Raw genomic sequence first — 27,182 nt, forward strand, 5'->3', positions numbered from 1 at the left:
CCATGTTCATTTGATCAGACCAGGAGTTTGCACCCCAAACCACAGAATTCCAGACCTGTGGGGAGGTGCAGGCCTGGAGAATATTAGACTCCCAAGGAGTGTGAAATGCCTAATGTGTTAGGGACAGACCCCAGGGGCAATGAGGTGCTAATCGCCCCAGAGCTGAGCCCCAAGGCTGGAAGGCATCGAATGCCGAGTTATCTTATCTGAAAGTGTCTCCTGGGTGGAGGCCCCCAGGTCTGCTGCTATTTCCAGAACTCTGAGTGGAAGCAAGGAGGCATCACTCTGCCTTGTACACAGGAAATGCTTCTTTGCTTGATTGTCTGTCCATGCCAAATAATAAATCCTGAAATTGAAAGAAAGGCAGTCCGCCCCTCCCCCGCCCCTCTATCTCTTTAAGGCAGGCATCAAAGAGGAGAGCTGCTCTGGAGGCCTGGGGAAAGTGATAATTGTTTCTAATGGTCGGGGAAAAGAAAGCCTGGTCTTTTTTCCTCTCTTTCTCCCTTTTTTTTTCATTGCTATTAAGTGTGTAAAAAGGAGGTTGGAGGAGGGGATTGAAGGTGTGTGTGTGTGTGTTGTGCTGTGTGTCTGTTAACCCTCAGTTGCCCTTAATGTTTTCTATGTTCAGGGAGTCAGTTTGGAATGAGGGGTGCAGGAAGGAAGTCAGGAAGGGCGTGGGAGTGGGAGGAGAAGCAGCCAGGTGGGAGCGGACCACAGGACTCTGTGGACCTGGAATCGGAACATTTGGTTGTACGTGTTCATAGATGCATTAACTGAGAGAAGACGCGAAGCACTCCTTAGGAAGCCTGATATATAGTAAAGGATCAATCAGATTTAATGGTATCGTTGTTAGTTCATTCTTTTACTCAACTAATATTTATGTAGTGCTTACTTTAAGTCTTCCTCTGCTCTTAGTACTGAAGACGTAACAAGCAAGACCCCATTCTTGCCCTCAGTGAGCTAACAGCCAAGTTCAAGGATTGATAATGTATTCCTCTCCTGGGCCAATACTGACCAGTTGTGAGTGGCTCACCATGATGTTTGTTAAGATGGTTGCAGAGGTCTACACTTGGGGGAACAGCATATACTATTTAATTAATGATGTCTGTCCTGGGTGAGAAATGAGCATATGGCAGTTCTGATGCCTCATCTTGTCCACTGGGCTCAAGGGCCGTTATACTTCCTGTTAGCTATCAGCCTCAGTTTCCCATCTGGGAAATAGAGGTAACACGAATACCTTTTTCATAGGGTAGTTTTAGGGATTAAATGAAGTAATGGAATCAAACAGGCTTGGAGTACATTATACCAATGAGAGAAATTGTGGTGAATACCAGTTATTATTGTCATCATTATATTTATTGTATATCAACTCCATATCAACTCCATGTGAGCATGCGTCATTGCCAAGTCTGGCTGTAACACCTTCTCAAGCTTGTGAATAAATCCTGGGTCTCATGGTGCCTGCCCTGCACTACATGGTTATTATCATCTCCACACATCAGCCAGGCCTGTGGAAACCTGGGCTTCTGGGTCAAATGCGTCACTCTTGAACTGTGGGCAAAGCCTTGGAAAAGCCACATCAGTTCAACATAGGCAACATGCACTGAGCCCCGCCTGGTGACCTGCATTAGACACCAATGAAAAGGAGAGATAAATCAGACACAGGCACTGTCCTCGAAGCTCATGTATGGAGACAGATGGACAGACAAGAAACCACAATGCAGTGCCTTACACAAAGGGTACAACTGTGAGTTATCAGGAAGTCCAGCCACGGGGTGGGAAGAGAACGGACTTAGTTAGGTCACTTGGCTTGGACTCTTAAGCCATGGGGGAGTGACCAGTGCCTTCCAAACCTCAGAGTCCTTATCTCTAGAATGGGGACAAAAGCATTTATTCACAGGGTTATTAGGAGGGCCAGATGAGATAATACGTGGACAGCACACACTGGTAGACCACCTTTAAGACTTGGTGCCCTTTCCCTCCCCAGTGGGAACACTGAGGAGGGAGCAGCATGTTCTGTAAGGAACAGCCTAGCCGGCTTTACAGAGGTGGCTTTATTTCACCTGGGCCACTCGGTGTCCTGGTCTCTCAGGATCCTTTACAGCCATGGCCTGATACGCTGCCTCCTAGCGAGCTTTCCTTCCTTCAGTCTTCATATCAAAGAACTCAGCTCCTCTTGCAACCTTGCAATTCTTGGAGCAGTAACTTGGCATTGGACCTGCAAGCCTGAGATTAAAATGTGGCCTAAGTAGAAATATTTGGAAACACTGGCTGGAGAGTGCATGTGTGTGTGCACGGGTGTGTGCATATGCTTGTACGTTTATGTGTGTTGTCATTGTCAGCATGCACCCAACTCTCCTCCCTCCCTTTTCCTTTTCCTCTCTTTTTCTATGAAGCCATTCCCAGGTCTCTTTGGGTTGAAAGAAGAAATTGGAGAGGATGGGCTAGAGGTTTGACCAGGACTTCCTTTCCTCCTGTGATTGACAAAGGACATGTAAATCTGTAAAAGTGAAATTCAATAGAAACCTCATGGCATCTCCCCCGTGTGGGAAAATACCAGAACTCCCACTCCCCCATTCTCCCTTCGTCTCCCCTCCTTTGTGTACATCGTGTGTGGGTGGAAGATAAACTGGATTTTAAAAACCCTTTGAAAGCAAGACATTGTTAACTCCTCTAATTGAAAGCAGTCTTTGGCAAAGTCGGAGCAGGGTTTGGAGGCGGGTGCTGGATGGAGTGGCTGGTAGTGCATAGAGTGGATAAGAGTCCCCCAGTCCTGGGGCCACAGAGGCCTCTGTTTCTGTCAGCCCGGGCATCCCCAGTCACCACCAGACATCCTGGCCCATCCCAGTGAACCTTCAAGCTAGTCTCTCCCCTCCCCACTGGGCTCTGTTCCCCATCTATCTATCAGATGTGATGGCTGGAATCAGATCTCTAAGCAGCCTCCCATCTCAAACATCCAATGATCTCAAAGCTCTAGAGGAAGAACTTCCAGCTCTTTTGCAGCATGCTTAAAAAGAAAAGAAAAAGTAAAACAAAGCAGAAAACACATTGCTGGAATTGTTGCAGTAAACTTTTATGTTACTCCTCCAGTTGTCTTAGACAGAAAAGGTGACTGTGAACTTAGCCTTCTGCTTCAGAGTATCAGCGACATAGGATCCATGAGTTGACTCAGAGGCCGATAGGATGATCATACTTCATTGCAAAGTCAACACTCTCTTCAGCAGCGTTCTCTAGGAAGAGGCTAGAAATCAAAATCTGGAAGAATGTCAGAACTCAAAAGTCCTTTGGGGATTTATCTTACTTTATCCTTCTACAACTGGGAAGGATGAGTGCCAGAGGAAGTCGGTAATTGAGTTAGTTCTAGGAGGCAAATCCCTTGCCTGGCAATCCGGGGTTTTTTCAACCACATCACCCCACCCCAAGGCAGACCTGTAAGGGCCTGCTTTGGTCTGCTGAAGCAACATCTATTCAGGAGCCCCAGGAGAAGGCAACAAGGAAAAATCTCATCTGTCCCCCATCACAGCCCTGAGAGAGATGTAGGCAGGCCATTTTCAAGTTAACATCTACAGAGTGTGGGCTGAGTTTGTGCCTGGATTTGAATCCTGGTTCTCCTAACTGGTTGTGTGACCGTAGGCAAATTACTGGCCCTCAATTTCCTTATCTATAAAATGGGTATAATAATAGTATCTAGTTCACAGAGTTGTGAGGATTGCACGATCTAATACATAAAGAGTCCTTGAAACAGTGCCTGGCATGAAGCGGGCACTCGGTATCTGCTTCTGCTGCTGCTGCTATTATCATTCTTCACTAGACACCTTTTGTGTCCTGTGTGCTGGGCAATCTGCTAGGATTTATTTAAGGATAAATAAAATGTGGTTCTCACCTTGGAAGTCATCAGAGTTTAAAGGGAGAAGATTGGGCTCTAAATGACTATAATCCAACTTGACAAGTGCTGTGACCGAGGTATATATAAAGAACTGTATGGACACGTAAGAGAGGGCAATTAATTCTGTCTGTGGGGTGAGCAAAGGCTTTCAGAGGAGGCGTGATACTTGAGACTGGCTTTGAAGTGTGTCTAGTATTTCACACAATGGGCAGTCCAGTGCAGTGGAGGGAAGTTGGGTGAGGAGAAGTCGGAGCATAGCATCCTGGTGGTGGTGTCCACGGTATGTGAGAGAAAGAGTCGTGCAGTGAGAAGGGAGCACCACCATGGACATCTGTGGATGCCTGCCTGCTGCATGGGGAGGGAGAGCAACTGGCAATGAAGGTGAGGATGCGGCTGAAACCAGCTCCCGAAGGCCTTTGTAAACTTTGTCTAGGAAGCTTTCCATCCTGTGTTCCATGGGCAGCCATGGAGGGGGTGATAAGTTGCAAGGCAATATGGTCAGTTTTTCAGTTTGGAAAGTTAATTATGGGGACCTTTGGGGCAGGAAGAGCATGTGGAGTGACTGGAGGCAAAGAGAGTGGTAATTGGTGCCCTCTTCCCCATCACAGGAAGCAGAGGTTTTGACCAAGACAAGCAAGAATCATAGTGCTTTATGATAGTACCCAGAACGTGGAACCAGAGGGAACAGAGTCCAACTTCTGGCTGTCATACGCAGCTGGGCCAGTGACCTTGATAGAGTTGTTTAAAGTCTATGTGCCTCATTTCCTCATCAGAAAAATGGGATGATAAGTCCAGCCTCTCAGACTCATTGTGAGGATTAAATGATATTGTGACTGTGAGACCCTTGGTGCATATTATTACTGTGGGTGTCTTTAACTCCTGGGGCACTCAGAGGTCATTGCATACAACCACTCCATTTCACAGAGGGGTAAACTGAGAGTGGACAGATGTCTAGCTAATAAGTGACACAGAACTGATCCAGGTCTTCTATTTCCCATGCGTGGTATTTGAAGGAAGCACAGACATCTCTGAAGATGATGAAGAGCCTAAGGGATTGTGCTAAAGGTGAAAGGCCGCCCTCAAGACTAAGGGGGAAAAGTGGTCACTTGCCCCTTGGTTCCCATAGGTGCTAAGATGGGGGTGACAGACAGTGACCTGCTCAGCCTCCATCAGACCTAGGGCTGGACTTTCTGGAGAAGTGAATGGAATGGGCACCAGAATTCCTGTCTATTTCTTCCATGGATTCTCAGGGGAAACAGGAGAAATCTCACTGGAGACAGTTCTAGACACAAAGGTAGGATTGAAAAGATGCAGAACATAGGTGAGGGAAGGGCATCACTTCTGGGAACCAGAAAATTTTGCATTTGTGTAATAATTTTGCCACTTACTTGCTGTCTTATAGTGTGCAAGACATCTACAATCTCTTGGCCACTGAAGAAGGAACGGTCTCAGTAGATAATCTATTCAAGTCCCTCCGACTCTAAAACTCTAAAATAAGAAAGCTTAGAAGCTTTGCTGCTTAGAGGAGAGAGTGGGAGAAAGTGCAGCCAGACATCTTGCCCTGGCCGTTGGGAGGAGGTATCCCAAGGTAAACTGGGCTGACTATAAATGGAACAGACTTCTCTGTCCAAGAAATAATCAAGAAGATGCTGGGGTAATCCCTCCTCCAACCCCAAGAAGACCTAACTGAGAGTTCTTGCCAGCCCAACTACATGTGTTCTTTGCCTAGCAACATTATATGAATCTTTTTTTACCCCCTTCACTAGATCATTTATTAATTATTATATTCATTCGTTTGGTGAATATGAATATTTTCGTCATTCAAAATAATATATGTTTTATTTCATTCTATTGTGATAAGAATACTTAACAAGAGTTCTACCCTATTAACTTTTTATATGTACAATACAGTTGACTGATAATCAACAATATTATTGTTGATTATAGGCATAATGTAGAGCACATCTCTAGAATTTAATCATCTTGCTTAACTGAAACTTTACCCCATTGATTAGCAGCTCCTCATTCCACTCCCTGCTCCCGGCCACTGGCAATGATCATTCCACTCTGATTCTATGAATTGACTATTTTAGATACCTCATATAAATGGAATCATGCAATATTTGTCCTTTTGTGACTGCCTTATTTTATTAAGCATAATGTCCTCAAGGTTCATCCGTACTGTCACATATGGCAGGATTTCCTTCTTTCTTAAGGCTGAATAACATTCCATTACATGTATATATACCACATTTTGTTTATCCGTTTATCTGTTCATGGACATTTAGGTTGCTTCCACATCTTGGCTATGGTGAGTAATACTGCAGTGAACATGGGCAAGGCAGAGAGAAAGGTTTGAGCTCTAGGAGACCCACTCTATCTCTCTAGTGGAACCTGAAGCTTAGAGGCTGCTGATGTTTCTAGAGCACTCTTGATGTGTTCCATAAGACAGTAAGTGATGTGAAGGGAGGGAGCAGATCTTGTTCATACCAGTGTGACAGAGAGGGGAAAAACATTACTATGTTCAACCCCCCGACATATCTGGGACTGGGGGTCTGGGTAGAGCCCTTGGCATCATCAGAAGGGTTTGTGTGTGCAAGAGTAAAGGAGAGCAGAATAGCTCTGCAGGAGATTTGAGAGAGGTGGAGATCGGAAAGGGGCAAGAGGTTGCAAGAGATTGGGAAGGTCACTGGAGCCAGTGACACTGAAGAAACTGGAGAAAGGTAGATGATAAGTGAAGAGGAGCTCAGGATGATAGTGGGAGAGCTTGCATCCACGTGGAGTGTGTGATGTAACTCTCCCGCTTGCTCCCTCACAAAATGCTCAGGAAAATCTACACTGCTCGGTAGTGCTTTGTAGAGTTGGATTTGCCTTTTGGTAAGGTGCAAAAAAGTGAGTGGATGCAAACAGAACATCCCCATAGAATCAGTCACCTTGGGATCACACTTGTATCTGTAGTGACCAATGTTGTGGCCATGGGCCGGTGCGCCATATGTCCTCAATAAATGGCCACTGAATGAGCAAATTCATGCAAGGTCTATAAAAGCTGGCGGCTTGTAAGTGTTTGCGTCCCCTTTTCCCTGCAACTTTCCTCCAAGTCCCCAGGAACGAGATGGTTTTAAGATCAACTGGGGCTTTGGGCAAAGGTTCAGCCGGATTTGTTTGTTCCTCTCTGATCTGCTTTGATTGTCCCTGCTCAGGATCGCAGCCAGCCTGAAACAAACACAAAACTAAATAGGAAAACAGAGAATAAAATAACAGCAGCGTGGTCCTCTAAAGCCCTGTCTAGTGCTGATAGAGCTGACGAGATAAGAGGAACTTGTATTTAAGCAATAAGAGGGCTTTGTTCATGTCAGAGACTTCTCTGACCGTGACTGCTATAGATGCAGAGATAAACCCCAGACTCCAGCACTCCAGAGATGTGCTCCACCACGCTCTGCTGGGGGACAGGCAGCTCAGAACACAAGGGGAAAGAATTCCGAAATGATACATGTCGAATTGCTGGCCTGGATTTCAAATGCCATAGATAGTTTATGCAAAGTCTTGCGCTGTTGTAAAATGTAACACAATCCCCTGGCAGATCTGCCTAAGCTCTGTCCCAGTTGTTTTTGAGAAAAATAAATAAACTTGAAAACGTCTTCCAGCCCATTAAAGTGGTTTTGCTTTACCCATGGTCTCCTGGGTATTGGGCTTCTAGATATTTGAATAACTAAAGCCATCACCTAATTCCTGGCAAATGAGATAGTTGATTCTTGGCACCTTTACTCTCCTCAAGGAGTTACCTGTAACATTCAGGAAATGTATATTGGATTCCCAGGACCCACTGATTCCTCTTAGAAAGGGTAAGGGGAGTTTTGGCAATGAGGAAGTTTCAGTATAGTCCTGCATTGTTTAATGACGGGGTTCTGTTCTGAGAATTGTGTCGCTGGGCGATGCCATCGTTGTGCGAACATCACAGAGTGTACTTACACAAACCTAGATGGTATTATAGTCTACTACATACCTAGGCTATATGGTACTAATCTTATGGGAATACCGTTGTATATGTGGTCCTTCATTGACTGAAACATCAAGTGGTATATGACAGTACTTTTCGGTGTTTTTAAAGCAGGGAAACTTTTTTCTTAAAGGAAATATTGCAAGGCAGCTTGATAGATAAAACAAATGAGTGGAGATGCTCTGGTTGAAACAGTGGAGCAGAAACTAAACAGACTTTCCCCAATCCTGACCCCTAGGCTGACACCTCAAGAAACCCTAGGAATCCATAGGTGATACCTTGAAAACCTATGACCTAATCCAACATTGAAATGTGAAAGATAAACTGGGGTCTAAAGAGGCGAGGTAATTAGTACATAATTACACATCAAATTTTGAGGGAGTTTTGACCAGAACCAGGTCTCTTAAATCCAAGCCAGCTCACCATTGCAGAAGCTCCTGGGTGACAATGTGTGATCCTCCAAAGTTGATTAAACAATTTATCTTCCCCTATTTGAAAGTGCAAGAATGAACTAATGAAGATGTTAATATTAAGAGGAACTGGATGAGGGGAACTCTCTGTATTATCTTTTTCTGTAAATATAAAACTACTCCAAAACAAAAAGTGTATTTTGAAAAAAGCATTGGTGCCTGCAATTGTAGATTACAATGCCAAGTGTTTTAGCTTGACTTTGATTAGTGAATTTGATGTATAACTTTTCTGCTCCATTTTTAATTCTTCCACGCTCATCTTATGAATCCCTGGGCTTTGTGTGATTTTTATAAATGACATCATAATGTACTTATACACTTACACTTTCTCCCTTTTTTCATCAATGTTGTATTCTGTGATCTCTCCATGTTGATGTCTATGAACTCATGCATAGGGTTTATGTTTTGATTGGCCATTCTGAACCGGGTGTTAAATATTTTCAATATCATCCTTGTATATGAAGCTAGTTCTGTCCTATTAATATTTTTTCGCTGTATAGAATTACATCATGTGAGTATATCATATTTATGCATCCCTTCCCCAAGAGATGAACATATAAACTATTCCAATCTTTTCCTTCTATAGATATTGCTTCCATGGATATCCTCTTTCTTTTTTCCTTTCTTTTCTTTCCTTTTTTGTTTGTTTTACATGTGTATGTTTGTTTTGTATGATGGAGATTAGATTATCTCTATTTTTTCACCTTGTAAGATCTTAGAATTCTCTAGGTCAGCCTTAGCCCTACTTTTTAGATGAGCAGACTGAGACCTGCAGGTGTGGTATGACAGGCCCAAATTCACAAGGAAATTTTGAGAGGGGAGCCACATTAGAGATTAGAAGCGAAGCACTAATTTGAGATGACCTTCTGCAAAATGTCTGACCAATCTCAAGAGCAACTCAGCTGTCCCTATCCTTTTCCATCCTGGCACTTTTCTATTTTCTACCCTACAGTTTACGATTATGTATGCATATGTGATTACTTGATGAATATCCGCATACATTGTCACCCTAAGCTGCTTAGCACCTGTCTTGTCCACCATCTTGTCCCAGAGGGCTTGGCAAATAGCAGTTACTTGATAAATACTATTTCAATGCATGAATGAACCAATGAACTAAGGAATTAAATGACATTTGGATACACAGGAAACTCCTAAGTTTGAAGAACTCTATTTGTCTATACTTGCTTTGTGTTTCTTTTAACACCATTTGATAGCTCTATCATTGAGAATGAATGTGTGCATGTGTGTATATATATCAATGCACACACATGCACACACACACAGATTTTCTTTGGAGGAAGCAAATGCTCATATTGTCATAGTCTTTGCTCTGCTCTGTAGTTAATATAGCTCTGACCACAATTTACAGATTTGTTCTAAAATATTCTACTTGGTATCCAACCTCTTGACTTTCTGTTTTGGCCACTTTCCCCAAGCTCTAAAAATGCCAGGCAGCTTATCACAACCTGAGCATTCTGGGTTTCTGCTTTCCTCTGAGCCTTTGCCTCTGTTCCCTATTCCTGCAATACCTGTTATCGCTACCATATTTTTCCAGACCCAAATGTCAACTCCTCCAGGATTTGTCCCCACAAGAATTTCTCTGTCACCTCTACCACCAAAACATGTTATCCGTTCTTTACTGAACAGCATTAAGGTCTCGCTCTTTTGCATTAGAACGTGGGCTCCTGAAGCAGACTCTCGTCTGCTGATCCTGGTTTCCTCCTGGGGCGCCAAGAACAAAATAGATGGATAGTAAAAGTTCAGCAAATTGAATTTCATTTGACCGCTGAGACCCTCTAAAATATTTTATTTTCTTTATTTTTTTCTAGGTGTGTCGAACCAAGGTGATAGATCTCAGTGAAGGCATTTCGCAGCACGCCTGGTACCCCTGCACCATCAGCTACCCATACTCCCAGCTGGCTCAGACCACTTTCTGGCTCTGGGTAAGCCAAAGCTTTGAGAGCCTTAGGATCTCCAGCAGCGGCCCCCAGGAAGCACCGACTCCCATGACCCTTTCTCAAGATGGTTTGTCTACCCACTGAGGGTGTTAATTCTAAGGACGGGGAACAAAACACTTAGTAATAGGATGCTTCCTGAAATGGAACCCCATAATTGCTTGTGGAATGCCCCTAGTCACTCTAGTTTTGGCAAAGAGTTTAGATACCTTTTATCTGTTTGGAACCTCCTATTCATTGTTCAAGGCCTTTTAAATTGTCTTCTCCTCCTTGAAGTCTTTACTGATCTCCACAGAGGGAAGTGACTATTCTCTCCATTCTGGTTCTGCACACATTGGGCCTGTGTTGCTTGGCACTTGTCGCATGGTATTACATAGCTGTCTGTGGGTCCATCCTCCTGACTAAGGATTGTGCACTGTACTGAATTTTGATTTGCATATCACTGATCTACTTTGAACTCCACAGTCCACAGAAATGCAAGGGCCAGGTCTTCTTTAGCTTTGCCTTCTCGATACCTAGTACAGAGGTTGGCATGGAGGAGTGGCGAATAATAATAAGTACCATTTTTTGTGGTTTTAGTATGTGCCAGACACGACTCTCATTATCTTACTGGAGCTTCATAGCCATCCTGTGATGTGGCTGTTTACTTAATCCACCACTTGGAGGTGTGGGAACCTACGTCCAGAGCAGCACAGCACTGCTCAACATCACACAACTCAGAAAGAGCAGAGCCAAGATTGGAACAGAGTTTCCAACCTCAGAGCCTGTGCTCTTGACTGTGAGGTTTCACTGCCCTCCTGTTCCTGTCATGGGCCCATGATGAATCGTCCAATTCCTGAAATGGAAAATTCTCCTAGAAACCCCCAGCCTGTGGCTGCTTCCCCACCATATGACTGAGTACATGAGATACCCTCCCATGTCTTCTGTATTTCAGGCATACTTTTCTCAGCCAATGGTTGCTGCGGCTGTCATTGTTCACCTGGTGACTGATGGGACCTATTATGGGGACCAAAAGCAGGAGACCATCAGTGTCCAGCTGCTTGATACCAAAGATTTGAGCCACGATCTAGGTGAGCATGTTCCCTTGGGCATGGCTTGCTCTTGGTGCCTGCTTCTGTGTCTCCCCATGGGTGGCTGTGAGGATTGGCTGAAAATGAGTTCTTCTCTCTTTCCTCTTTCCCGCTTCTATTTGGCATTCTGGCTGCCTTCAAATGAGGATGTGTTTGTATACCCAGAGAAATCTGGGTCTGGCAGATTTGGGGATAAGAGGTCAATGTCAAAGTCTTCCCTTCAGTCCTTCCCTTCAGCTAGACACCTTTAACCTCAGGCATCACATATGATCCTTGAAAGACCCTGGGAAGGAGACTGAGCAACGGCCATTTCCCGTTGTACGTGTCAGTACCTGAGACCCAGAGAGGGGCATTGAGAGACCTCAGGTCGCATGGCAGTAGCCAGGAAGAGAGTAGAGTGGTCAGGTTTTGGGGATCGTAGCCCACTGTTCTTTATCCTATAGAAAGAGGTGTCCGTGAATGCCCCCAAAGTAGTTATCATGTCTCCAGCACAACCCCCAGACTTTCCCAAGGGAGTAGGAATAAGAAAAGGTTGGATTCAGGAGTAGGAAAGCAAGTGAGGAATCAGGTCCTAGCTCTTGAGAAGCTGCCCCAACACAGGGCCCAGGGGTGGTCAAGGGCCAGAGTTGTCCCTTCTCCCACTCCTCTGCGTACCCATATGTGCATGGCAAAGAGGAAAGAGCCCTGACTCCAGAGCTGAAAGCCAAGGTTTGAATCTTGTCCCGGCTGCTCTCTCATCTTGAGGACCTGAGTGATTTTCTTGACCTCACACTGTTTCCCTCAGCATCTTGCTTTCCTCTTCTGCACAGTGGGGATGGTGATGCCACACAGTCAGAGTGAGATATTAAATGAGATATTACTGAGACTTAACACTGTGTCTAGCACAAGACTTGGCACTAAGAAAGTCCTATTATCCCTTTGACATTTCCAATATACCTCTGGGCAGCCATTCCGGGTGTTTGGAATTCCAGGCCGACACTGACGTCCAGGCTTCAAAGCTGTGCCTGCACCATTCCTCAGGGAGCTCATTTCAAAGACCATAGGAAGCAAGCAGGCAAGGTCACTTCAGGGTCAAGCAGAAGCCAAGGGCGCAAGGAGGGTTTTTTGTTTTGTTTTTATGTTTACTTATTTAGTTAGTTTTAAAGGCAAGGGGGAACATGTTAATAAGGAAGAGAAAGAAAACCCCTCTGGACTTATCTGGATTCCTGGGAAATTTCCCTAAGTGAGAAGCAAATATTTTCATAGCTGTCCTGGCATTGCAAAGGGCTCCGAGGAGAGGTTATTTCAGCGGAGTGGGGAAAAGTCTGGTTCCAGGGAAGCAAGCTCCTTAGATCCCACTGCTTGAGGCCTGGAGCTTCCACACGTGCCTGTCTCTCCCCACTGGGTCCCCTGTCCTTTGTCCTTAGCATCCGGGCATTCCAGCAGAGGCTTTGCAGCTCTGAGAGAAGGGACCACAGAAGAGGGAGCTTCATGTCCCCACATAGCAGGCCTGCCAGGACGTAGGTAGGATTATCCCACTTTTTAGATGTAGAAACTGAGTTTTAGAGGCTTGCTGGAGTCAGATAATTAGGAAGTGGCTAAACCAAGACTTGAACTGATGAGATCCATGGAACACCAAAGCCAGCTTCCATTTCATGAATTCCATCCCACGCCATCACTCCCTTCCCTCTACTTCCGGATGTGCCTTTTCTCTCTGCCCCTCTCTCTTCCTTCTCAAAGCCTGGGGACCTGTTCCCTCTACTAGAAAGAACTCAGGGCTTTTGAGTGAGGCAATCTTGCATTCTACTTGGACTGTATATTGCTGGTTGCTCTGTGTCCCTATGGGAAGCCACATCCTACCCAGGATTCTCACTCTCATCTCTACAGAATGGGCATAGAGGTTCTTAGCTCACAGGGCTGCTCCCAGGTTCCCAGATTACCAAGGAGAGTGGGCTTTTTACCCTGGAATGGCCTGTTGCTGTGAATTATTTCCATCGTCTGACTGGGAAGGCATCCTGAAAACTAGCAACTCAAATCATCAAATCCTAACGCAATGTGGGAGGGAGGTGAGGGCCAGTGATGCTTGGCAGGCCAAGGGGTGGCCCTTTGGGGGAGGGAAAGGGGCTGTGGGCGCTAGGTGAAGGGAAAGCTTAGGGGGTAGGGAGGCAAGAGGATTGGAAAGATTTCGAACTAAGAGAAAAAGGCAGACAAAGAAACTTTCAATCAAACTCAAAATCCCCACTGGCCACCCAATGGTGCTTTTGTGCAGTGACATGAAAGGGTCTGGGGGCTTCGGGAAGGGCCCATTGGGGAGGGCGTGACTGGCCTTGAGTAATGAGCCTGGCCCCTCGGCCCTCTGTCTCCCCTGACAGGCCTCCATGTCCTGAGCTGCAGGAACAATCCCCTGATTATCCCTGTGGTCCATGACCTCAGCCAGCCCTTCTACCACAGCCAGGCAGTACGTGTGAGCTTCAGTTCACCCCTGGTCGCCATCTCGGGGGTGGCCCTCCGCTCCTTCGACAACTTTGACCCCGTCACCCTGAGCAGCTGCCAGAGAGGGGAGACCTACAGCTCTGCCGAGCAGAGGTAAGGCACCCTGGGTCTGCTTGCCCTGGGCTGTTTTGTAGCCAAGTGGAGATGGAGGAATTCTGAAACTGGGTAGCCATGTGTGTTGCTGTAAAAAGTCTGTGTGCTTCTCCCTTCTGCATCCTCAGGCCTCTGATAGGCTCTGCCTTTGGGCTTCAGAGGCCCACACATCTCTAAATTCCAGGGGTGATGGAGGGAGGCAGGAATGTGTGGCAGAAATAGGACCTCCTTCCGCTGGCTTGCAGTCCCAAAGCTGAGAGTGGCTCGCAGGGGGGTCCTGGGAACATCACTTTCCCTCTCTGGGCCTTAGCATCCTCATTTGGATAAAGAAAAGACAGGTGGATTAGCTCTCTTTCAGCTCTGAAATACTGGAACATTCTGCTTCCTAAGTAGCACCAGCAGGAAATATAGCCCTCCTAAATTTAGGGGGATGGTGGGGGACTGGTATTTGCTTCATCCCAGACCACCGTGTATTTCAGTAATGGGTAAATCTCTATGTCTTCCTCTAGCTCCTGAGATCCCCCCAGTGGTCCAGGAGTCTGTCTGTTAACTGCATAACATCACTCCATCTGTGCTTTTGATCTGGCAACTGTTAATGCACCTAGTTTGGAGCTAAGAGAGGATAGTGTTTCCTGGGAAGAATATGAGCTTTGATGGGACTTTTACTTGGGTTTGAATCCACCCCTTCCTGACTGTGTGTCCATGAACAAGTCACTTCATTTTTCTGAGTCTCAGTTTTCTATTTTGGAATAAGCAGATGATGATATCGACCCCATAGGGTGGTTGTGAGGGTAAAATGGTGTGCTGTAAATGAAAGTGCTCTTGCAGATTATTAGACACTGTCCAAAGATAGTGTATTAGTAAAGAATATTTATTGCTGCTTTCTGACATGATGGTGGTCCTTCTCTGCACAGAATTCTGCATGAAGTTCTTAGAGTTAGAGCTGGAAGGTGCCTCAGAAATCATCTAGTATGCCCAGAGCGTCCAAACTTTGGTGTCACTCTCTAGAATTCCAGGGCCCCAAAAGGAGAAGGACTGGTCCAGGGTCACACAGCAGCTCTCCAGTTTGTTTAGTGAGATCCAGAAGGAGAAAGAAAGAGTTAGGGTCTTGGTGGGCATCCCCAGAGTGAGGCCCCCGAAAGGCCATTCAGCTCTGGCCTGTCTACCTGGGAGCAAGGAGAGGCAAGATGAGTGGGGAGGGGGCACACCAGCCTTTCCCATGCCCCTGCTACCACAGAGGACACAAAAGATGGTTGCAAAACCCACATTGTTTTGCACCCACTGTCTCTAGCTTCTGTTGTGCAAAGTCTGTCGCAATCATTCAGAGGCAAAAGAGCTCCTTAAATATCACTCATTGTTGTATTTCACCCTAAGAGGGCTTTTTCGTCCCTGGCTCTCCAGACTATAAAAATAAGTTAATTCTCAGAACCCAGGGAAACAATGTTGATGGAAAATGCAAATCCATCAGACCTCTTCTGCAGTGCTTTCCCATCCTTCACCAGCTGCCTGGACCATCCACAAGTTGACTGAGGCCAGCGCTGACTTTTTTGAATCCTTAATTAACAGTTCCTGTGCCAGAAGTAAACAATAAGAAGTGTTTAACCTTGGAAACAAATCAATCAATAAGTATTTGTGGAGTTCTTTGACTTGTTATGGAAGAACATTGATCACAGGCAAAGTGTTGCCCTGACTTCCACTGGTTGCATGACTGTGAGCTCTCCTCCTCTGTGGGCCTCAGTTTCCCCATCTATAAAATGATGATGATGGATTGGATGTTTTCTGTGGTTCCTTCCTGTTCTAACAGTCTGAGATTCTCAAGAGCTAGGAGTGGTGAGAGGGAAGAAGAAGGGACCAACATTTATTTTATTACCTTATTTCTTTGTCTTATTTCATTATCACACCTGTCCTGTGAGGTATGGACAGAGGGAGTAAGTCAAAGTCTTCTAGGCAATAAGAGGCAAAACCCTGCTTTGTCTGCCCCTAAAACCCATGCTCTGCTCACCAGAGCCAGGCACATCTAGGAGACAAGGGGACTTTTCATGGCTGCTCACATGTGAGCATTTAGTCAGTGAAACTGAGTAAAGTGATGGAGATGCAGCCCTGAGGGCCTCGGCTGGCTTGATCCTGAGCTTAGACCTGGCTGGGACAGGCTGAGCCCCCAGGGCTGCAGGACCTGCTCCTCAGTGGTCCAGGGGAGGAAAAGATGGCAGCTACTCCTGGGGAGCTAAAGAGGCATTTGCCCAAATAGGCAGGACTGTGCAAACGTGTAAATGCATTAAAACAAACAAAGCAGGAGGAAAGAAAAGAAAAATAAGCAACAACCATAAAAAGCCACGGGATGTTTTTCTTCATTAGCAAAACACCAAGGTAAATATCGTCACTTTTTATAGCACAGAGTCAGCTGGCTGTAGTAGGAACATCCCTACATCCCTGTAGTAGGAACTTTACTCTCAGCTGTTTCCCAGGTAGTGAAAGGGGCTCTCTCCACGCCCCCACCATGCCTTCCTCTCCTCCCTCCCCCTCCTCTCCCTCTCCTCCATCTCCTACCCCTCCCTCCTCTCTCATCCCTTTCCTTTCTCCTCCTTTTCTTTCTCTTCTCCTGAGAGCAGTGTGATCTCTAGTGGGCTGCCATGAGAGAAGCACCACTACAGAAAAATCAATTCAGGCCATGTGTTCTGACCTAGATTCAAGGGTCTCCAGTCCTGGTGCAGTACTTGGAATAAATTCAGAGTCCCAAGAAAACAGGATCAGGTTTCCAATGAGAGAGGTCCAGTTGTGGAATTCTAGCCAAATCCGAGTTCCACACCAAGTTAGAGGAAAGGGGAAAGATAAGGGGGAGGGTGTAGTGATGGTGGTCGGGGAAGTTAAGAGGCTTCTTCAATGAGAAAAGCAACAATCATGAATTGAGGCTCCAGTGTGTGTAACACACACACACACACACACACACACACACACACACACACACCACCTCTATCTATCCTATGGTTCTAAAGAGAGATTGAGAAGTTTGTTATAAAATTCAGTGGGCCATGTGTTTAGACAATTAATTTCTTTCCTTCCATCCTTCCTTCTATCCTTCCTCAATTCTTTCCTTGCTTCCATCCTCCTTCCATTCTTTCTTTCCTTCCTCCCACTCCTTTTATTTTTTGCACTTTTTCTTCCTCTACCTCAAACTTTTCCCACTTTTCCAGCCCATCCAGAGAAAGGCAGTTGTGATAGGGGGCTAGCTTTTAGAAGGTCAGCTTTAGGAGGAAATACATTCTTCATGTGACTAGATTAACTCCTTTCAGCTGGGGTGGACTTAAACTTTGGGTGGGGATGGGGGTGCCTATAGGCTGGAGCCAAGAGTTCGGAGAGTCTGAGCATGGATAGGAGCCCACACGTGGAATATCCCATTAGGTGAATAGAAAGGAATTCATATATAAGATTGCAGCCCATAATGAAGCTTCTCATGGCCAGAAACCAGAGGCTTGAGATTGCTGCCCACAGACTCACCCAACATCTCCAGCCCACAAAAAGATTAGCACTTTTTAGAACATCTGTTGGGAGTCACTGGTCTGGGGGATATACCTGCAAATGGGACAGCTGTGCTTAAGTATATATGTATTTTCAACTGTACTGGATACTGCCTGACTTTTCTCCACACCCCCATCAGTGTTCTATCAGAGTTCCTCTTGTTCCATATCCTCGTCAATATTTGGGATTCTCAAAGTCTATTTTTTTCCCAATCCAAAGGGCTCTGAAATTATATGCCTCTGTATTTTTGTCCCCATAAAACCGTGATCTCTGAGAGCTGGAAGGGCTCCAAGAGATTCTCTGGTTCTTCATCCTCATTTGAGGATGGGAAACCTGAGGTCCAGGCAAGGAAAGTGGGTCTCCAAAAGTCACCTAGTCCATTAGGTGCAGAACCAGCATTCAAATCCAGTTCTCAGGACTTCCAGGGCAGAGTTCTTTCCTCTTCATCAGAAGTTTCAAGACTGCTGTCACACAGGCCAGACTAGGCCACAAACAGCTTGTGTTTGTTTGGCCCTCATTAGTTATTTTCTTTAACTAGTTGCCAACATTTAAGTATCAAGAGAGTTGATATTAAAAACCAGAACTCTTCCTCCTCTTAAAGACATCAGAAGACTTGGAAACACCAGGCCCTCAGTCCCACTAGACAACCTCAGACTAGAGTGAGAACTTCTCCCACTGGGCATGCGCCTCTCAGCTCACTTTGCCATTCAGATCATCTGCCTGGACCCTGTAGGCTGCTGACCTTGCATCACCACTCTACAAAATCTCACCTCAGTCCTACCACATCACTGGCCTCTAGAATCCCAGGGTGGAAGAGCCTTTTAGGATCCCTTCCCCCAGTCGCCTCATTTCCGGGCAGAAAAATGAGTCCTATCTTGATAACTCTTCCTCATTCTCTCTTCCCAAGTGATCCCTGCAGTGTTTGTGCAAAGAGCATTTTCCCTTCCTTCTCCAGTGTTGAGCATGCTCTTCTTTTGCTGTCCCCATCTGAGCAGCCCAGAATGATTTCTAAACAATCTGCCTGTTACTATCTCTACTTCCCTATGGCATAATTGCAGCTAAGTAGCAGGCCACTGGAGTCAAGCCATGAGCCAAGGGACAGAACCAGGAGTAGAGCCCTCATCAGCCCTTAAGCTGCTAGCCCTGTGTGTCCTGGGTGGAGTCCTATCTCGGTATCCTCTGCTATACATGATTGGGGGCCATTTCATTTGACAGTGGAGGTAGCAGTTGGGGGGCTGGCTGTTGGATCACTTAAGGATCTACCTCTCTATGGAACTTGAATCTGTAAGTAAATTAACATATATATATAAGAAGAAAAGAAAATCCCTAAGTATCTGATTAGCTCTGCATCTGGGGGCATCTCTACCTTTGCCCACCTCTTCTTTTTTTCTTTTTGGTGAGGAAGACTGGCCCTGAGCTAGCATCTGTTGCTAATTTTCCTCTTTTCGCTTGAAGGAGATTGTCCCTGAGCTAACATTTGTGCCAGTCTTCCTCTATTTTGTATGTGGGACACCGCCACAGCATGGCTGATGAGTGGTGTGTAGGTCCATGCCTGGGATCCAAACCTACAAACGCCGGACCACTGAAGTGAAGTGCATGAACTTAACCATTATGCCTCTGGGTGGGCCCTTGCCCATCTTTTTTCATAGATCAAATCACCTGTGTCCCTTCTCCCATCCCTCCAGTCTGCCACTTTCCTCCTTCTGAGAAATGTCTTAATTTTTTCCTTCTTTTGTTATTTCTTATTGACCGTCCATCACTGGTAATAAATACTTCCCTCATTTTCTTTTTTAAGAAGCCAGAGGCTTTTCTTTTGTTTTGTTTTCCTTGTTTTGATTTTTGTGTCTCAGAAATGACAAGGTTGTGTCAGGGAGTTATTTGGGAGCACCAGTTGGAGTAATATTTATCAGTTCTGGACAATGTGTTCACACAGGCCTTTCCAACTAACAGGAAGGCAAAGAGAAGAGCAGGGACTTAGGGGACCGACAGAGCTGCATTGGAATTCTGTTCATGCTGAGTGCCTTTGGGCGAGTGACTGAAACTCCCTTAGCTTCAGTCTCCTCTTCTTGAAAATAGGAGTCATAATAGTACCTCAAGGAGTTACCACTATAATGCAAATAAAATGATGGAGGTAAAACGCAGTGGCCAGTGCTTGGCACATATTACCTCCTTTCCTCCTTTCTTCCTGTTTTCAAGCCTGTAAGCCAGGTGCAGACAGATGTGCTCATAAAGCAGACATGCCTCACTCCCCAAAGTCTGTTCTGGAGGACACTAGTCTTAAGAAATGTCCAAAGAAAAAAGGTTGTCAGAGTTTGGAAAATGATACGCACCTTGGCCCCTTCTGGAAATCCATAGTGTGCTTTAGAATGCTCAAGGTTCTGAGAAGTCCTGCAATAAAGAGAGCTGATTGGTCTCTCCAATCAACACTACCCTATTCACTTGACCATGGAACTTTTAGGTCAGGTAACCCGTGTGCCCAGGGAATATTTTCCTTCCACAGTAGAAAGAGCGAGAGTAGAGAGACTACCTTCTCATGGAGTTTCATCGTTTCCAAAGCATTTCTCATGTGTTGGCTTTTCTGTTCTGCAAACACGCTGGTCCCCATCCTGTCCTGGACCTTTGCACCTGTTCCTTCCTCTGCCTGAGTTTCCCTCTTCCCCAAACCTTTGCATGGCTGATCCCTTCATTTCATCCAGGTCTTAGTTCAGATGTATATCCCTTCCTCATGGAGGCTCCACTGGATCCCTCACTACATGTGTCCTGCTCTGTCACCCTCTATAATTTCACCTTGTTTTAGTGCCCTTACTGTGCATATCACTCTCTGAAATGGGCTCATTTATTACTTTTCTTTGGCATATGTCCTCCCTCCTCAAATATACAGGTGACAGGAATCTCTGTGTTGCTGATGTTTAGAACAGTGTCTGCTACTCGGCAAGGCCCCCAGGCAAAGTCTGTTGAATAGACGAATGACTGGCTGACATGTCACCCTGTTGACAATCTTGAGAGACAAATCATTTCCTTACTTCCACTTTACAGATGGAGAAACTGAGGTTCAGAGTTTTATATAACTCTCCAAGGTCAAACAACTGATAAATGGCAGAGCTGGGGCTGGAGCCCAAGCTTGCCCCACTGCCAAACCCTGTGCTCTTTCTATTCTAGGAAATCAAGTTTTTCAGTGTATCCTTTCCCTATAAAGAAGAACATTAATGTGCAAAGAATGGGGGTTTGGGGAGAATGCTGTGTGTACCTCAATGGCCCCACACCCCAGAGAAGCCCAGAGTCCTTGTCTTTTGAAGGGGCTCCCAGAGCTCCCTGGGTCGCCATCAGATGGGAGCCCAGGGGCCTCCTGGGAGTGCAGAGTGAGCATGGCCAAATTCAAGGCATAGGTCAAAAGACCAGCCTGGAAGCTGGTAGCTTACAGAGTAAATCTATTTAAATTGGAACCATGTGGCTCTTTCCCCCAGTGCTTGCACAATGCGAACAGATGCATTGTTTGGTGTCAAAGCCCTTAAGTTGACTCTACAGCTGCAGTCTTTTCGAGGTCTCCACATGGCGCAGAGCCGAGGCTGTCAGGAGCAAGGAGGAGGGCAGAGAATGGGAGTATCTCAGCAAGTGTCACCTATTCCTGCCTGCCCTGCATTTCGGAAGGGGGAGTATGTGAAGAGTGCAGAGCCCACATCAGTGCAGGTCTGAGACCTCAATCAAAAACTTGCCCTTTTCCAAGGATTTTTAAAAGTGAATTTGTTGGTGATGTGTTTTGGAGGCTTTTAGCTCCTCAGCTCCCCCTCCCCACTTTAATTCTCACCATCCTTTTGCGCAGGGGAGAGAGCGTGAGGATGAGTAACCATGTTCCTATAAAACCCTCAGCGGGGTATCCTGAGACTGGCACCAAGAAAAAAAAATTGGAAATTTCTTCATCAGCTGGTTGGGCCACCAATTGCTCCCTCTCTCCTAAATAAAAACAGGAAAATGAAAGTTTTGCGGCTGTGGATGCAAATCTAGCTGTTTGTGCACACTGTATGCCAGGTGTTGGGGTAGACAGAGTCAGAGATGCAAAAGGTAGAGAAAATTACCCCCTGGAAGCTTTCAGTGTTTGGAATCAACACCTCAACCTCTGTAGAGTGCTTCAGAGCTGTTGCGAGACACTATGCCATTTGTTTCCTGCTGTCTACTAGATGCAAGGCATTTTTATTGCAATGAGAAGTATACCAAGATGAAACAGGCATTATCTCTACCCTCAGGGAAGTTCTAGTCCAGGTGTGGGGCAAGGTTAACAACAAGGACTTTGGAGTCACACATCTGGGTGGGAACTTCAACAAGTAACTTGATCTCCCTGGTCCCGATTTTTCCAACTGTAAAATGAGTAACACTTAGCTCATAGGGTTGTTCTGAGGATGGAGTGAGCTCATGTATAAAAGCAATCAGTGAATAGTCACTAATGTTACTGAGTGTCTGTGTAACGATATTATAAGGGGAAAGATCATCTAAGCACGGGGGTTTTATGTTGTTTCCATTTCCTTAAGGATTAGCACATATTCCGGCACATGGTGGACACCCAGGACCTGTGCTTTCAATGCATGAAGCATGAGGCAATGGTGTTACAGAAAGGAGGGCAGAAAGCCTGCAAGGGAGCTCACCTGGGGACCCCGTAAAGCTTCCTGTAGACATTTACATGCAGCTCAGACTGGAAGAATGGGTAGAATTCACATTGGCAGGGAGATTGGAACGGCAGCTGCAGCAAGATGCAAGGCAGGATCTCTGTACAACTTTACTAACAATTCATAAATCACTTTACAGTTTATAAAAGACTTCTACATTCAACACCTCAGTTGAGTCTCATGACCCGATGAGTTGGCCAAATTTGAGAGTACACTGAAGCTCAGAGAGGTGATGTTCCTTGCTCAGGGTTACACAGCTTCTAGGTAATAGAGCATAAATTTATTTATACCATTAGCTACCATTTATTGTGTGCTTTTGTGTGCCAGGAATTCTGCTCTCTGCTTTTCCTTAGCTATCTGGTTTAATTCTCATGACGACCCTTGGAAGTGAATACTTTTATAAAATATGAAGAGGCTTTCATTCAACTCAGTACCTGGCAGATAAGAAACTCAGTGAATACTTGCTGTAATCATAATGATCCCTATTTCACAAATGGAAAAGCTGAGGTTCTGCAAGCTTTGGAGATTAATAACATATATAACTTTCAAGTGGCAGGATTTGAACCCTGGTTTGTTTGTTTCCATAAATTGTGCTCTTAATCATAAAGTTTGATCACTGCCTCCAGAATCGTCTTCACCAAAGCCAGTACCTCTTCCTCTCCTCAGTCTTGGCCTCCTGGAAATTTGGAGAGAAAAAGCCATTAGCCTTTATCTTCCAGCTGGAGTACAGTGGTCCTACAAGAAAACTCCCTCTCACCCACTCTTCCTTTCCTTTTCAGCTGTGTGCATTTTGCATGTGAGGCCACTGACTGCCCAGAGCTGGCTGTGGAGAATGCTTCTCTCAACTGCTCCAGCAGTGACCGCTACCATGGTGCCCAGTGTACTGTGAGCTGCCGGACAGGCTACGTGCTCCAGATACAGCGGGATGATGAGCTGATCAAGAGCCAGGTGTGCACAGGTGCTGGGCTCAGAGCCCTTCTCCAGCCCAGGAAAGGCTGACAGGGTGTTAAGTATGTTCTCTGCTAAATCTCCAGCCCTTAATACAGTGCTGCCACATAGTAGATGCTCAGTAAATATGTGCTGATTGAATGAATCAGTCCATCATTTCTAAGACAATGGTTCACTGGCAGAGTAGTATTCCGTACAACAGGTATCAGAGTCTTTGTGTAGGTTGCAAATCTGGAAAACCATGGGCTGATCATTTTGGAATGAAACCCTCACAGTCAGAACTCTGCTACAATTGAATGGGCTGCTTTAGGAAGAGGCGAGCCCTCTGTCAATGAGGTGTTCATTCATTCATTCACTGTAAAACATCCCTTCATTGGGAAACAGATGCTGTACTAGGTGCTAGAGAAAAACAGTCACTAAGATAAACCTAGTTCTTCCTCTCAAGGAGCATAGGTCCTCGTGATGGAGAGCAGACAGTGAATGAGCAATGACCTCACCATGTGATAAACACCCTAAAGGGAAGTGTAGGCTGTTGTGGAAGCACAGGGGGATTCCAGGAAAACACCCTGGAGGAAGTGAGTTGAAAACTGAGAACTATACAGATGGGCAAAGGGATGTGTGTTGGGGAGAAGGGGAAAATATGTTGAGCTACACTAAAATGGGCAGCCAGAAGGATCTTTATCAACCACAATCTGACCATGTCAGCTCCCTGTTCCCCTAAAGATAAACTTCAAACTTCCTGACCAAGATAAAAGGGCCTTGCACCAGTGGACCTTGCTTGCCTCTCCAGCTTCATTACCTGGGAGAGTTCAGAAAAAGAAAATTCTCTGTCTGTAGCATGCTTTTTCTCACCAAGGGGCTTCCCTTCCTGCCCCTATGTCCTGCGTGAGAGTAGTGGCAGTGAGCGGATTTGAGATGTGGCAGAATGTTCCTTCAGCCAGATGTTGCTGTGGGGTCTCAGGCAGGCATGAGGGAGGGGGGCAAAGTGGCAGTGAAACCCTGAGATTTGAGGATTCCAGAGCCGTCATTAGATGCAGCCTTTTCCAGGGTCCCACCAGCTGACTTCACCATCATGCTGCAAGCACACAGGGCACATTCTTTGTTGCTGGGAACGCCTGTTTGTACAGAGCTTCTGGACTTGAACAGAGTCCCACTGGGGAGCGCTTGGGCCCTCGATTGCTTGTCTTCGACACCTACTTCTGTGTGTCAGACACAGCAGGTTTGAACTCCTGTGGAAATAACTAGGCTGTTTCGGCAGTGAGAACCTCTACTCCCTTTGATCTATGCTTAAGATGGGGGAAATGTCCTTTGCTTTTAAAATCCCAGATCAACATTTGGCATCCCCTAGGATTTGGCAACTTCTTGCTTGAATGGAAGCCTCTGAGCTGCCCATGACTGTGCCTCCCTTGGCTCTGTAGCATGGCCTAGCCCTTCCACTTGCACAGCTCTGCCATCTTCTAGTTAGGTTCAAATCTCTGCCGACACTTTCACTTTCACTTTTCCCAGCCTTGTCCTTCTTCATGTCTACCTCTCTCAACTATTGAACCATCAAATCTCATAGTAGGGAATGGCTCTTAGAGCAATCCTTGGGCTCAGTGCCAATGGGCAACTCAAATAGGGAAAGGGACTTGCGCATGGTCTCATAGGACAGAGGACAAACATCCAGGTCTCTGATACCTCAGGGCGATGTCCACTCTGTGCCACACTCTAAGACAGGCTCCCTATAACCCCCTCCAGAGCCAAGAAAAGAGACAAAGATCAACAGCCAGGGTCCCACTGTTATGCCACGTTTCAGAGGCTATTTCGTGAAAGAAATCATCAGTCCCTGAGAGGTCTGAGTCTCAAGATTCTCATCAATACAATAGAAATAATGATCTGGGAGACTCCACGGATGGTAGTTAAGAGCATAGCCTTTGAGTTCAATTCCCACTTATCCTCTCTTCAGCTGTGTAACTTTGAGCTGACCACAATGTCTCTGTGCCACAATTTCTGCATCTGTAAAATGGAAACTAAAATACCTAATTCAAACAGTCGTTGGGATCACTAAAAGTGAGCTAAAGGTAAACACTAAGCATTGGTCTCCTAGTGCCCGGACAAGACTCTGAGCTGTGGCCTGGTGGCAATGGGTGTTTCCCTACATTGAGATTAGGTCTGCCTCCTCACTGTGCCTGCCTCTGTCTTTCAGACGGGACCCAGCGTCACAGTGACCTGTGCCGAGGGCAAGTGGAATAAGCAGGTGGCATGTGAGCCAGTTGACTGTGGCATCCCGGACCAGCATCATGTCTATGCCGCCTCCTTCTCCTGTCTTGAGGGTACCACCTTTGGCAGCAAATGCTCCTTCCAGTGCCGTCACCCAGCACAGTTGAAAGGTATCGAGGGCCCTTTGGCTTGGCTTGCCCTGCTTCTTCTGTGGGAAGCCAGAGGCTGCTTTCAGGCCCTCCTTCTGGGTCTCAAACACCAAAGGTTGGATAGAGGTTTTATCTATTCTCTTGATTTCTTTCCACCAATTGTATTTACGTAAACTATCCTGTTATGCAGCTAAGGAGAAAGTAGAGTATGTGTACGTATAACAATGAAATCTCCTCCAAAATCTTACAAATCTTGAAAAAGAAAAGAGAGAAGAAGGAAGGGAGAGAGGGAGGAAGGAAGAAACAGAAGATTATAAGAAAGTAACATTTGGAACTGATGTGACTAGTTCACTGGATAGGATTATGGCCCAGAAAGCCTGAGAGGTAAGTAATATTATTATTCCCATTTTCAAAGAGGAGGAAATCAAGCCTCAAAGAGTATAAAGAACTTATCCAAGGCCACACTATTAGTGGTGATATCCACATTGGGGCCCAGGTCTGTCTTTCTCCAAAGCCAACTGCTACACCTTAGTAAGGGCTAACTGATAGAGGAGCGGGTGTGGACAGGAAGCATTTACTGGGATCTCCTGTGTATTAAGGTGAGAAAGACATAGTCTGGCAAACTGGAGAAGAGGCCAAATTTTGGAAATGAGTGAGAGGCTGGCTTGGGTGTCCTAGAATATCAGGACTAGAATGGCTCTTAGAGCTCATCAGGAATAACTGATTATTGGAAATATGGGGAAACTGACATCCAGTGAGAGGAAGGAAAGACCTTGTACAAAACCACTGAGCAAGTTAGCACCATTATCAGGATGAATTGGATGTCAAGTATTGGATTTTGATGTTATACCCAGTTCCTGGAGGTGCCAAGAACCACTCCTGGGTTTGGTTTATCAGAGGAAATGTTGCCCCCTTATCAGATTTCAAGAATGCTATCTCCCTCAAGACTCTGAGCTGTGGCTCTGTTCTCAAGCATGGGTCGTACCTTGGGGTCCGTCATTCTATCGGATGGGAATGAGTGCACTTCTGTGAGGTGTGAGTGGTTTGGAGGGAGGTCTGTAAATTCCCTGAAACTTAGATGCAATATTATATATTCATCAGTTTCAGGCATTTTGATGAATGGAGAGAGTCAATAGTTTCCCCAAATTTTCAAGGGAATACAGAGCTTCAAAAGATACTGGACTTGAGTCCCTGGAGGGCAGTGGCTGTGTCTAATCCCTTTTCACATTGCTGTCAGCAGGCCCAGGACCTGCACATAGTAAGACTCCATAAAGTGTATTGACTGGATGGCTGCATAAATTGATGAAAGTCACACCTGAGAAAATGTTTCTTTTAAGAAATGAATGGAAGACCCACAGTCTCACTAAACTGCCCCAAAAGAAAAGCAGGAAGCATTCCTGGATGCATCCCTTAGTTCTCCTCATTTTTAACCCAGGAAAATTTTAATTAAAAAACTGTAGACATTTCTTTTGAGCTAATGTAAGGATATAGGTTGGAGAGAGGTGAAGAGACCAGTGGAAATTGTAACCACCACCCTCCCCAACTGTCAGGCTATCTGGACCCTTCACTTGGCCCTATTTGCCCAGATGTGGGGTATGTTAACAACTCCAGACTAGGAAATCACGCTTCTGTTCTCAATCAGAGGCTCTTGAGAAAAGGAGGTGTATAAATTAGCATTGATTATTACAGCCCTCATTGTGGCTAATAATAATTCTTAATCAAAGTGATTCAGACTTGTCTGCCATTGCTTCTCTGCTGACTATGGGAGA

At 45.7% G+C, this 27,182-nt stretch overlaps 1 protein-coding gene across 1 annotated transcript in view; it reads left to right on the top strand.

Annotated features, from left to right (window-relative positions):
* Nucleotides 1–27,182, top strand: part of PAPPA (pappalysin 1) — a 236,698-nt gene that overhangs the window by 160,587 nt on the left and 48,929 nt on the right. Inside the window, exons 11-15 of the mRNA XM_070596239.1 lie at nt 10,183–10,296; nt 11,243–11,378; nt 13,730–13,943; nt 22,897–23,065; nt 25,251–25,434. Coding sequence (XP_070452340.1) covers nt 10,183–10,296; nt 11,243–11,378; nt 13,730–13,943; nt 22,897–23,065; nt 25,251–25,434 — 817 coding nt within the window. The remainder of the gene's footprint in view (nt 1–10,182; nt 10,297–11,242; nt 11,379–13,729; nt 13,944–22,896; nt 23,066–25,250; nt 25,435–27,182) is intronic.

This window comes from Equus przewalskii, chromosome 26 (assembly GCF_037783145.1).
Source record: "Equus przewalskii isolate Varuska chromosome 26, EquPr2, whole genome shotgun sequence".
NCBI lineage: Eukaryota > Metazoa > Chordata > Mammalia > Perissodactyla > Equidae > Equus > Equus przewalskii.